Source organism: Gorilla gorilla, chromosome 15 (assembly GCF_029281585.2).
Source record: "Gorilla gorilla gorilla isolate KB3781 chromosome 15, NHGRI_mGorGor1-v2.1_pri, whole genome shotgun sequence".
Classification (NCBI taxonomy): Eukaryota; Metazoa; Chordata; class Mammalia; order Primates; family Hominidae; genus Gorilla; species Gorilla gorilla.
In genome coordinates, this window is record NC_073239.2 from 120,962,104 (window position 1) to 120,974,598 (window position 12,495).

Here is a 12,495-nt window from a genome sequence, read left to right on the forward strand (position 1 = left end):
TCAGGAATTCTGATGCCTTTTAATTCTTCTTTAGCATTTCTTTAACTTTGGGACTGTTCTCGTGTCCTTGAAACCACTCTGGTGACTCTGGTTAGAAGCCATATTCTAGGTCCTGCTTCAGGAGGATTTCTTTATCTCAGATTATGTGTGAATGATGGAGTTGTTTTAACAAGACCCTTCTAGAGCTGCTTGAGGTGATCAGGGGGCCTGAGCTGACAACCTCGCCCCCCTTGATTGCTTTGGAATCCCTAGGAGCAGCCTTGGGTGGTATTCTAGGGCAAGTACAGGCAACAACCCTTCTTCTAGAAATCTGGTTGTGCCCCTGGGCAATTCCAGGACCCCTCTTCACCCCACCAAAGTTACCACACCAGAAGTCAGGAATAGCTCCCTTTGCCCGTGTCTTGTCTGCCTGTGTTTAAGCCTTTGCTGTGTTGTATGTGGCTGGTTTCCATTCATCAGGGGCTTCTTGATCAATTGTGATGTGTATAAAATAGAAAAATGGCTAATTTTGAAACCTGAGTTCAGTATTTACATTCAGAAGCTTTAAAATAATTTTTGCATTTTTGTAAACTTTGCCTAATGATGTTTGGAATATAGTAGGAATGTCAGCTTTTTCCTTTGATGTTTAACAGATTATTCTGTCCACCAATATTGCAGAGAGTTCTGTCACAGTTCCAGATGTCAAATATGGTAAGATACTTCTCCATTTACCTCCTGGCATTAGCTGTAGTGCCGTATTTATTGGCTTATTCACCTCACTCAGGAATCGTTCTTCTCTTCCTTCCCATCTCCTCCTGTTTTGGAACACAGAATTGAGAAAAGTAGGTTTACATAGTTTCTCCCATACTCTCAGTTCACCACCTCCTCCTCTGAGTGTACCTATTTCATGCTTTAGGGCAAGCTGGCTCGTCGGAAGTGTTTGGGGTGTTCCACTGGGCCTTGTGGGAAACAGCTTTGGGGCTGCCAGGTGGAGTTCTGTGACTGGAGGGAGGCAGATGTGGGGAGGAGCTCAGGCCATCTCAGCTCTGAAGGTTGCTTGGCAGGACACCATGTTAACTCCGGAGCAGCCCACTTTGTCATCTCATCTTCCACATATGTGTCTGTGATTACTTTGTGAGATTGCTTCATCAATGAGTTTTCTAAATTCATTAATTTATATTTGAAAGCCTAACACATGTGTCGGGCACTGTTCTCAATGCTGGCAGTACAGTGGTGAGTAAGACAAAGTCCAGTCCTCATGGCTGCTACGTTCTGGTGGGAGAGAGAGATGCTTAGCAGGTAAAAACGTTTTATAATTTCAGGTACAGGTCAATGTTGTGTAGGAAAATAAATCAGGGGAAGGGGTACAGTTATTGGGAAAAATGATCTTTCAGATAGGATCTTTCAGATAGGAATTACCTCTTTGAGGAAGTGACATTTTAATAGAGACCTGGATTAAATGAGGAGCGAGCCATGCAAAAAGGTGGCTGGGGTGTAGGGAACGGGTTTGAGGAGCAGCACACGGCCAGTGTGGCTGGAATGGGTAAACCAGGGCAGATGATAATGAGCAGGTGTTTTGTCTTTGTACCGGCGAAATAGCAGTAAGCAAAATAGACAAAAAGCCTTTGTTCTCATGACACATTCGGGGTGGGTAGATAAGTACAGATATGGAGTAAGTTACATGATGGTGAGTGTATGAAGAAAAAGGGGTTATTGGGTAGGGAGTGTTAGGGAAGCACCATTGAGATTGCAGGTGGAGTGACCAGGGAATGAGACAAGTCACATCCTGAAGGAGGTTAGGGAGGGAGTCGGGTCCATACCTGGCAAAAGAGTGTTTAGGGTAGGAGAAGGCAAGAGAGTGCTTGATGATTGTGAAACAGCACCATCAAGCAAGGAGGCCAGGGCAGCTGGACCAGTGTGAACGAAGGGGAAACGAGCCAGAAGAGAGGCCTGGGGGTAGCAGGGGCCATACAGGGCCCGTAGGGCCTGGTACAACCTTGCTGTGCTGGGCAAGATGGAGAATCGTTGGTAAGTTTTGAAAACAGAAATGACATAACCTGAAGTTCACTTAACAGGATTTCTCTGGGAATAGACTAGAATGAGGCAAAGGAGAGAAAAGGAAGAGACTTAAGAGGGTGTCACAAGAATCTAGGCGACAATGGGTGGTGCTTAGAAAAGGACAGCAGCAGTAGGGGACAGGAGGTGGGGGTAGATCCCAGGGAGATTCTGAAGGCAGAGCTGGGGAGGATGTGCTGAGGTCTCTGATAGAGAAATTGTGAGAGACACATTTGGTCGGCCCTCTAGACATGTGGCCTGAGAGACTGGGAGGATGGAGTCTCCTGCGAGATGGTGAAGGCTGTGGAAGCAGCAGGGTGGGGTAGGTGAGGAGCTGGGATTTGGGCTGAGACGTGCTAGATGTTCAGGTGGAGGTGTCATGGAAGCATCTGTCTGTGTGAGCCTGGAGACCAGGGCCAGGGAGCAGCTGGCGGGGGCGTCAGCCTGTGACTGGCGTTGGAAGGCAGGAACCTGGCCAAGCTCTTCTGTGAGTGCACAGAGGGAGGGTGGCCCCGGTGTTTAAAGGTGGGCGATAAGAGCAGAGGGGTCTCCAGGGCAGTGGGAAGAAAGCCAGTGAACACAGAGGCCTAGACACCCAGTGGGAAAGGGTCTTGAGGGGATGGAGTGGAGGAGTGCATCAGATGCCCATGGCGGGTCAAGGAGGACCTCCCAACAGGGCTGTTGTCAGTGACCTTGACAAGAGCAGCTTTGGTGGAAGCAAGCGTCTGCTTGGAGTGGGCTCAAGAAAGGATGGGAAGAAATGAACAAAGAACCGGTGGTGGCAGACAACACTCCACAGGTGTTTTGCTGTAGGGGAGCAGAGGAAATGGGGCAGTAAGTGAAGGGGTGGCCCAAGGGAGTGAGTATTGCTGATGGGAGATCCCCAGTGCTTTGGCTGTGTGAGGAGGAAAGGTGTGGTGGAGGGGAGGAGGCAGGCCACGGATGAGGATACTAAAGCGCAGAGACACTCGGCAGCTTATCCAGCCAGGCACACCCACATGCACACTTACACCCACCCACCCACGCGTACAGATGCACAGATACACACACCCATCCAGACACACACATACCCAGACACCCAGATTCAACCACAGGCACACACAGACGCGGGATTTGAATTCTGGCAGTCCCTTGCATCAGCTGCTCTTCTGTACTGCTGTTGTAATGATGCTCTTTCGGAGAACGTTACTCTTTCGGGTGCAGTCCAGGTAGGCCTTCTTATGACACGTTGGGTCTTACGGGTTATGCATTCTTTACACCTAGGGACTCCCTGTACTCAGCAAGAAAGGATGGGACCAGCAACTCCCCATCCTGGGCGGGAGTGGTCGGTGCCTGGCCAAATGTTTCTGCCTGTTCACTAATTCTTAAGGCTGCATGTTTCAAATGGCTTTATCACTATGCATTGTGATTTATTATGCAATGATCTCTTATTAGCATGGTGTTTACAGTCCTTTTTTTTTTAAATGGCAGTTATAGATTTTTGTTTGACTAGAACTTTGGTCTGTGATGAAGATACAAATTATCAGAGTCTGCGATTGAGTTGGGCCTCTAAAACCAGCTGTAATCAGAGAAAAGGTAAGACATTTGTGTTAAAGCACAATAATGAGTCATTGGTGACACAGTGGCACATTCAGGTGCTTTTTTTTTTTTTTTTTCTCTGAGACGGGGTCTTGCTCTGTCACCCAGGCTGGAGGGCAGTGGCGCGATCTCGGCTCACTGCAAGCTCCGCCTCCCGGGTTCTTGCCATTCTCCTGCCTCAGCCTCCTGAGTTGCTGGGACTACAGGCGCCTGCCACCACGCCCGGCTAATTTTTTGTATTTTTTAGTAGAGACGGGGTTTCGCCACGTTAGCCAGGATGGTCTCGATCTCCTGACTTCGTGATCCACCCGCTTCGGCCTCCCAAAGTGCTGGGATTACAGGCGTGAGCCACCGTGCCCAGCCATTCAGATGCTTTTCTAAAAAATTCATTTTTTGCACTTTTTACTTAGATATTTCCTTTCTTGGAACCAGTTTTAAGTTTTTAGCAATGGCTTCTCATATTGTCAGAGTGTCCATTTAAATCCGTGCTTCTCCTCTCTTCTAACGTATGAGGTCGTTGTACATAATGGATAAACCCCATCATCCTGACACTATGTTTTTTTCTTAAAGTTAAGTTAAAAAGTTATTGGTGAAGAACTGTGGAAACCAAGTGGGTCACTTCAGTAATTTTTGATGATTTGATTTCTGTTTAACTTTGATCTTCCTAGGGTTAGTTTTCCTAAAGTGGTTCTGCAGAGAGTTCTGGATTTGCTGCATCAGCCACACGTATCACTGGGCAGAGATGAGGGTGTGTGGGGTCACTTTTGGGGTCTTGGGATGCTTCAACTACAGTGGAGGTATATTCATGACATACCTGGGACAGGTTAAGATCACCTGTGGCAAGAACTGATTTTACAGGACAGCATTCTCAGTGCAGACTGAGAAGTGGCTTATTTTTTTGTTTGTTTTTTAGAAAACCTTTTGGGAAGGGTAGATAAAACACCATTTCAAGAATACTAAAATACTAAATACACCCCCCAAAATAATAAAGGCAGCACTGATTGAATATTTACCATATGCCAGACATTCTTCTAAGTATTTATTAACTCATTTAATCTTCCTAACAACCCTGTGAGGTAACGTACATGGTGTGTTAATTAAGATTTCCCATTTCTTAGTGAAGCAGCTAGCTGAGAGGCACAGAAATAGTAACTTGCTCAAGGTTATAGTAGGAAGTGGTGGGAATGAGGTTTGAACCCAGAAATCTGGCTTTGGTCTACATTCTTAACCTTTTTGTTATATCACCTCTCCTGAAATGACTTGCCTAGAGAGGGGTTAAGAGAATGACTAAGCAGCTGTTAAAATAGGGTCACAGAGGCCAGGTGCGGTGACTTACACCTGTAATCCCAGCACTTTGGGAGACTGAGGTGGGTAGATGCCTGAGCTTAGGAGTTTGAGACCAGCCTGGACAACATGGCAAAACTCTGTCTCTACCAAAAACACAAAAAATTAGCTGGGTGTGGTGGCTCATACCTGTGGTCCCAGCTACTCAGGAGAGTGAAGTGGGAGGATCACTTGACCCTGGGAGGTGGAGGTTGAAGTGAGCCGAGATCGCACACACTGTACTCCAGCCTAGGTGACAGAGTGAGAGCCCCGTCTCAAAAAAAAAAAAAAAAAGTCACAGAGGTTCTCATCACCTTGGAAAAAACTTAAGTATTGTTATAAAGTTAAGAGAAAAAAGGATATTAAACTGTAAACACCTCACTATGTTTAACCACCTCTCCCCTCAAACTTTCTAAAAAACTATGCTTAAAAAATGACTAGAAATAGCTGGGTGTGGTGGCTTGTGCCTGTAATCCCAGCACTTCGGGAGGCTGAGGCCGGTGGATCATTTGAGGTCAGGAGTTCAAGACCAGCCTGGCCAACATGGTGAAACCCTGTCTCTACTAAAAATACAAAAATTTGCCGAGTGTGGTGGCACACACGTGTAATCCCAACTTCTTGGGAGGCTGAGTTACGAGAATTGCTTGAACCTGGGAGGTGGAGGTTGCAGTGAGCCTAGATCACGCCACTGCACTCCAGCCTGGGCAACAGAGCAAGACTGTGTTTCAAAAAAAAAACAAAAACCTCAATAAAAAGTGACTAGAAATAAATATACAAAAATGTTAAAAGTGATTATCTTTGGGTCAGTCTTGGGATTATAGGAGTTTTGTCTACCTTTTTGTATATTCAAAATTTCTATAATTAGATATTTATTATAAAATTTCTTCCTCTATAAGATATTGCAAAAATAGTACATAGAATCCTTTGAATCCTTCTCTTATCTTCCCCTGGAGTAGGACATCTTTATAAGTACAGTCAACCAGGAAATTGACATAGTGTAACACTGTTAGACTATACACCTTGTTTCACAGTTTTACCTGTACTGTGTGTATGGTTCTGTGCAGTTTGATCCCATGTGTAAGTTTGTGTAACCACTACTATGATCAGAACACAGAACTGTCCTGTCCCACTGCTATGCAGGGGTGGCCCTGTGCTGCCGCTTTGCAGCCATACCTGCCCCTAACACTCTGCCTGTCAACTGGTGACCCGTCTTCATCTCTGCAGCTTTGTAATTTCCGGGATGTTAGATAAATGGAATCATACAGTATGTGACCTTTTGAAATTAGCTTTTTCCACTTACCATAGTGTTCTTAGGAGCCATCTAAGCCAATACAAGCTGCAAGTATCAGTGGCTCATTCCTTTTTATTACTAAGTAGTACTCCACTGAACATTTACCTGTTTAAGGACATTTGAGGTTTTTCCAATTCTTGCCGTGTAAATAAAACAGCTGTGAATATTCATGTACAGGTTTTTGTGTGGCCATAAGTTTTCATTTCTCTGGTATAAAAACCCAAGAATATAGTTACTGGGTCATGTGGTAAATCTATGTTTAGTTTCTTTTGTTTTGTTTTGACACGGAGTCTCACTCTGTCGCTGGGCTGGAGTGCAACAGCGTGATCTCAGCTCACTGCAACCTTCACCTTCTGGGTTTAAGCAATTCTCCTGCCTCAGCCTCCCGAGTAGCTGGGACTACAGGCATGCCCCACCACGCCCAGCTAATTTTTGTATTTTTAGTAGAGATGGGGTTTCACCATGTTGGCCAGGACGGTCTCCATCTCTTGACCTCGTGATCTGCCTGCCTCGGCTTCCCAAAGTGCTGGGATTACAGGCATGAGCCACTGTGCCCGGCCTATGTTTAGTGTTATAAGGAACTACTGTAAACTCTTTCCATGGTGGCTGTGTCATTTTACATTCCATGAGCAATGTGTGAGATCTGTTTTTTCCGTATCTTTGCCAGCACCACTGTTAAAAGAAAAATTTTGGCCAGACACAGTGGCTCATGCCTGTAATCCCAGCACTTTGGGAGGGTGAGGTGGGCAGACTGCTTGAGCCCAGGAGTTTGAGATCAGCTTGGGCAACATGGCAAAACCCTATCTCTATAAAAAATACAAAAATTAGCCAACCATGATGGCATGTGCCTGTACTCCCAGCTACTCAGTAGGGTGAGGTGGGAGGATAGATTGAGCCTGGGAGGTCAATGCAGTTGAGCCATGATTGCGCCACTGCACTCCAGCCTGGGTGACAGAGTGAGATGCTGTTTCAAAAAAAAAAAAAAAAAAAAAAAAAAAATTTTAGACAAATTAAATTTAACAGAGTTTTAAAGAACAATTTGCAAATTGGTCTGCCCCTGAACTGGAAGAGGTTTAGAGAGACTCTGGTGCTGTTGCATGGTCAAGGAAGATTTATGAACAGAAAAAGGAAAGTGACGTGTAGAAAACGGAAGTGAGGCACAGAAATGGCCGAATTGACTACACCTGGGCATTGGTCCCCTTTGAATGTGGTTTGAGCAGTTGGTTGCCTTTGATTGGCTGAAACCCGGTGATTGGCATAAGAGTGGGTTATAGTCTTTTTACATATCTAGTTAGGTTATAGTTTACTATATGCAGAGAGACTTTTAGGCTGAACTTAAAATATGTAAGGAGGCATCTTTAGGCTAACCTTTTTTCTTTTCTTTTCTTTTTTTTTTTTTGAGACAGAGTCTTGATCTGTTGCCAGGCTGGAGTGCAGTGGCGTGATCTCGGCTCACTGCAGTCTCCACCTCCCAGGTTCAAGCAGTTCTCTGCTTCAGCCTCCCAGGTAGCTGGGACTACAGGCGCGCACCCCTATGCCTGTCTAATTTTTGTATTTTTAATAGAGACAGGGTTTCACCATGTTGGCCAGGATGGTCTCCATCTCTTTACCTCATGATCTGCCCGCCTCGGCCTCCCAAAGTGCTGGGATTACAAGTGTAGGCTAAACTTAATTTAACAACTTTCCCCTTTGGTCAACCTGTCAAGATTAAGAGGTTGACCAAAACCTTAGGCATTGATGTCACTTTGTCACCATTGTAAATGTGTTTATTTGGTCTCAGATCTCCCTGGGAAGAGATTGAGATTGGCTCAATCTCTTGAGCCAAGAGATTGAGACAGTGAGTTTTGTCAGGTGGGAACAAGGACTTTAAGTTATTTTTTTATAAGGGTTAGAGTAGCAGGGACCTCTTTGTGTTGGGATTTTTTATTTTTATTAGTGGGAGAAAAAAACAACTTGGTCTGTTTTAGCATCTATCTTATGCCTTAATAAACAAAAGACAAAGGGTAGATTTAGATAAAAAATTTTAATAGTACCTTTGTTAATCCATAATCAGTCAGAAACAAAACATTGGTTCACCCCTCTTGACCTACATCATAGGTTAAAGAAAATATTGCCAAGAGGCCTTCACCCTTCTAGACAGATATCTTTTGTTAGGATCCAGATCCCCATAGGTGGGGAAGGAATGCTTTTTGGGTTGCCCCATTTCTTTTAAAGCTGCATTTTAAGACTCCCTCCTACCCCTCCCTTCACTCTCTCTCCTTGGACAATTTTATTATGTGTTAGGATAAAAGAGTTGCTACTTCATAGGTGATAGAGTCGCAAGAGAGTAACAGTTTACATCATGGTCTCCGTGGGCCAGCCTTGGTTCTGAACCTTCTGCTTGTTCCTCACTCGGTCACGTAATGCGGTGTGGCTGACAGCTGGGAGGGTGCTTTGCAGTGGGGCAAGGAGCTGTGGGAAGCACAGGGTGCTGAGACAGCTCCTCGATGGCATCGTAGGGCCTGTCACCAACCTCGTGACTTTCTGTTATGTACTGTGCATTTTCAAGAAGGGTGTACTTGGTTTCTGTTGCATATTGGGCCAAGGTTGTTTTCTTCAGAAGTATGCATTGGGTTTTATAATATTGGTCACTGAATAGAAGTCAGCATTTAGTCTTGTTCTATTTATTCTAATTTTTTAGGATAGTCATTCTTATTTAGAATAATGTTTAAAATAATAACATTAAGAATACACTAATGTATTCTAAAGTTTTTACTGACATAGTCTGGTGGAAGATACTTAAGGCTTTGCTTAATTAATATTTAATGACTGTTTAAAAAGATATCTTCATGCTGATATTAAAGTAATTAATGCCAAACACTGTTTGCACATCTCTCCTTTGAAGGCCGTGCTGGACGAGTGTCTAGAGGGTACTGTTACCGGCTGGTACACAAGGATTTCTGGGACAACTCCATCCCTGATCATGTTGTTCCTGAGATGTTGGTAATTCACTTTGGTCATTGTCAAAGTTTGTTTATTTATTTATTTATTTATTTATGAGACGGAGTCTTGCACTGTTGTCTGGGCTGGAGTGCACTGGCATGATCTTGGCTCACTGCAATCTGCCTCCCAGGTTTATGCGATTCTGCTGCCTCAGCCTCCCAAGTAGCTGGGATTACAGGCACACACCACCACGCCCAGCTAATTTTTTGTATTTTTAGTAGAGACGGGGTTTCACTGTGTTGGCCAGACTGATCTCGAACTCCTGACCTCGTGATCCGCCCGCCTTGGCCTCCCAAAGTGTCAAAGTTAATTTTTTGTAGATAGTTTTGCCAAATAGTCTAAGTAATATAATTTCTAGTGTCATCTAGTTTTGATTCCAGAAAAATCCTTGTCTTGCCACATTCCCCCTCACTCACAATCCGGGCTCACTATTGATTACGCATCAGGCTACTGTCTAGGGCGTTACCCACATTTTACGGTTTTAATGAGAGGATGTTTTCTGGTATCTATGGGCTCTATAATAGGATTGTCTTTAAATGCTGCTGTTTTCTATGTCCCTTTATAATGAGTAATTGTGGGATCAGCTTTTTTTCCTTCCTCTTTTCTGTGTCTCTCCCCTTCCTTTGTCCTCCTTCTCTTTTTTTCTTCTTTCCCTCTCCCTGCTTTCTTGCTCTCCCACTTTTCAGTTCCTCTTTTCCTTCTCTTTTTTCTTCCTTCTCTCTCCCCATCTTTTTATTTTTCCATCTCTTTCTCTCCTGTTCTTTCTCCTTCTCTCTCCCTTCTCTTCTCTCCCTCCCTCAATCCTCTCCATTTTTCTTTCTTCTCTCCTCTCCTTCTCTCCTCCTCTTTCCCTCTGAAGCACTGGTTATGTGAATCGGCTAACTGATTAGTTATGTTATTATTTCTAATCTCAGGCTTGTTTCTTTTCAGCGTTGTCCATTAGGAAGCACGATCTTGAAAGTGAAATTACTCGACATGGGTGAGCCGAGAGCTCTGCTGGCCACTGCCCTTTCCCCGCCTGGTCTGAGTGACATTGAGCGCACCATCCTTCTACTAAAGGAGGTAGGACTGCCTGATGGTTTAGTACTGTTGGCATCTGTAGAGCTGTGTTCTACTGTGGCTCCCTCAGTCTATGCCTCACTTTCCCACTAACTCTGTTCCTCCCGCCTCACTTTCCCGCTAACTCTGTTCCTCCCGCCTCACTTTCCCACTAACTCTATTCCTCCTGCCTCACTTTCCCGCTAACTCTGTTCCTCCTGCCTCACTTTCCCGCTAACTCTGTTCCTCAGCCTCCTTCTGGCTTTCTTCATCCATTCCTGGAAACCCTGCTCTTCCTACTTGGGATTCTTTGACTGCACACCTGACTCATACTCTGCTCTTCGAACTTGTAACCGAGGCCTTGGTACAAGCTGTATCCTAGTGTACATACTGTGCTGGGGCTGTGGACGTTCTGCTTCTGACCTTCGAAGTTGAGGATGCCTCTGGTGTTTTACCTTCTTTATTATGATTGATTGATTGATTAACTGGGTCTTGCTCTGTTGCCTAGGCTGGAGCGCAGTGATGCAATCATGGCTTACTGCAGCCTCAAACACTGGGCTCAAGTGGCCCTCCCACTGTGGCCTCCCAAGTAGCTGAGACTGAGGTGTGAGCTACCACACTTGGCTGCCTTTAAATATGATACCTCCTTGGGTTTCTATGAAATACACTGTGTCAAGTTAAGGAAGTTTTTCCCCATACATAGTTCAGTAAGGTTTTGTTGACAGTTACAGCTGGGAGATCCTTCACTTAGTACTGTGCGTGCCATATTTGTTCAAGAGTGAGGTGAGTAGAATTCTGTGAAAGTCCTTTAGTGTTACCTCCCAGGATCATACTTTTAAAAAAAAAGTAAAATGTGTTCTAAGTTTCAAGGGAAAATTAAAAAAGTTTTTTTTGGTAGCATATCAACCTTTCATAAATTGACTTAGAACGTTATTCACCAAAATTCGGTCTTTGTTTCCTGTTTTGGACTCTCCACCTTAAGGGGAAGAAGTATGAGTAAGTCAGTGCTTGATAATAACACTAATTTTATTTTATAAAGGTTGGAGCACTTGCAGTGAGTGGGCAGAGAGAAGATGAAAACCCCCATGATGGTGAATTGACCTTCTTAGGAAGAGTTTTAGCCCAACTTCCTGTAAATCAGCAACTTGGTAAACTCATAGTCCTTGGACATGTATTTGGATGTCTAGATGAATGTCTTATTATAGGTAAGTGTGAGAACAAATAAATGCTAATGGGAAGTTTATACAACACCACTCTCACAATCTTACATTCTTCTTGTTTATTTTTTATGGTTAGCGGCAGCTCTTTCTTTGAAGAATTTTTTTGCAATGCCTTTCCGGCAGCATCTCGATGGATATAGGTACTGAACATTCATATTTTAAAGTGTCACTATATTTTAATGGTATTGAATGACACTGTTATCTGTTTATAGGAACAAAGTGAATTTCTCTGGCAGTAGCAGGAGTGACTGTATTGCACTTGTTGAGGCATTTAAAGTAAGTTTTCTGTTGTGTAAACCATGAAAGCAGCTACGACAGATTGTTAGTACATTTTCATACCACAAACGTATGAGGTAGAGAGAGACAATGTTTTATCTAGTGAAAGTATTATCAGGGTTATTGGTGTCCAGTGTTAAATTAACCGTGCTGGAAGAAGTGAGTGAGATGGAAGTCCAATTTTATGAAATTGATTGAAAAAATTAAATTGGTAAATTTTTATGTTGTAAATTTTCAGGTTTGTTGAAATTATACTTAAAAAAAATTCAGTGAGCCAACACATTATTTTGAAACTTTGTATCCTTTATTTTCAGACATGGAAGGCTTGCAGACAGACAGGGGAGCTGCGGTACCCGAAGGTTGGTGAGCCCTTTCCTGCTGCTTTCTAGATGGCTGGGAGTAATGAGAGAAGGACTCTGTCTTGGCACAGTCAGAGCATGTGAATCATGACGGTGCCACCTGCGGCTGGAGTCGAGGTCACTGTCAGTGCTCGCACGGCTGTCCCAAGAGTGGCAGGCCATAATCTCTGCAGACTGGTCCTTTTGCTTCCATCGCTTCTCAGGAGGCCGCTTGCTCTCAGGCCTGTGCTGGAGCTGTGCTGCTTGTTTCATGGCTCCACATTGTACTGATCTTGCCATGGTGTCTGCAGCCTCTTTGGCTGTATTTCATAGCTGTGGGTACTGGGTTGGACGTGTCAGTTCAAAATTGAGGGCCATGTGGCTGCTGTTTCTGTTTTCAGCTCTTTTAGATAAC

General features: G+C 44.2%; 1 protein-coding gene across 2 annotated transcripts in view; it reads left to right on the forward strand.

Moving 5' to 3' along the window:
- The window catches only part of TDRD9 (tudor domain containing 9), a 127,284-nt gene that overhangs the window by 69,376 nt on the left and 45,413 nt on the right, over positions 1–12,495 (forward strand). For both annotated transcript variants that reach the window (XM_004055767.3, XM_055361683.2), the window contains exons 12-19: positions 633–690; positions 3,505–3,609; positions 9,111–9,208; positions 10,139–10,270; positions 11,286–11,451; positions 11,543–11,606; positions 11,679–11,742; positions 12,057–12,101. In XM_004055767.3, the coding sequence (XP_004055815.2) occupies positions 633–690; positions 3,505–3,609; positions 9,111–9,208; positions 10,139–10,270; positions 11,286–11,451; positions 11,543–11,606; positions 11,679–11,742; positions 12,057–12,101 (732 nt within the window). The remainder of the gene's footprint in view (positions 1–632; positions 691–3,504; positions 3,610–9,110; positions 9,209–10,138; positions 10,271–11,285; positions 11,452–11,542; positions 11,607–11,678; positions 11,743–12,056; positions 12,102–12,495) is intronic.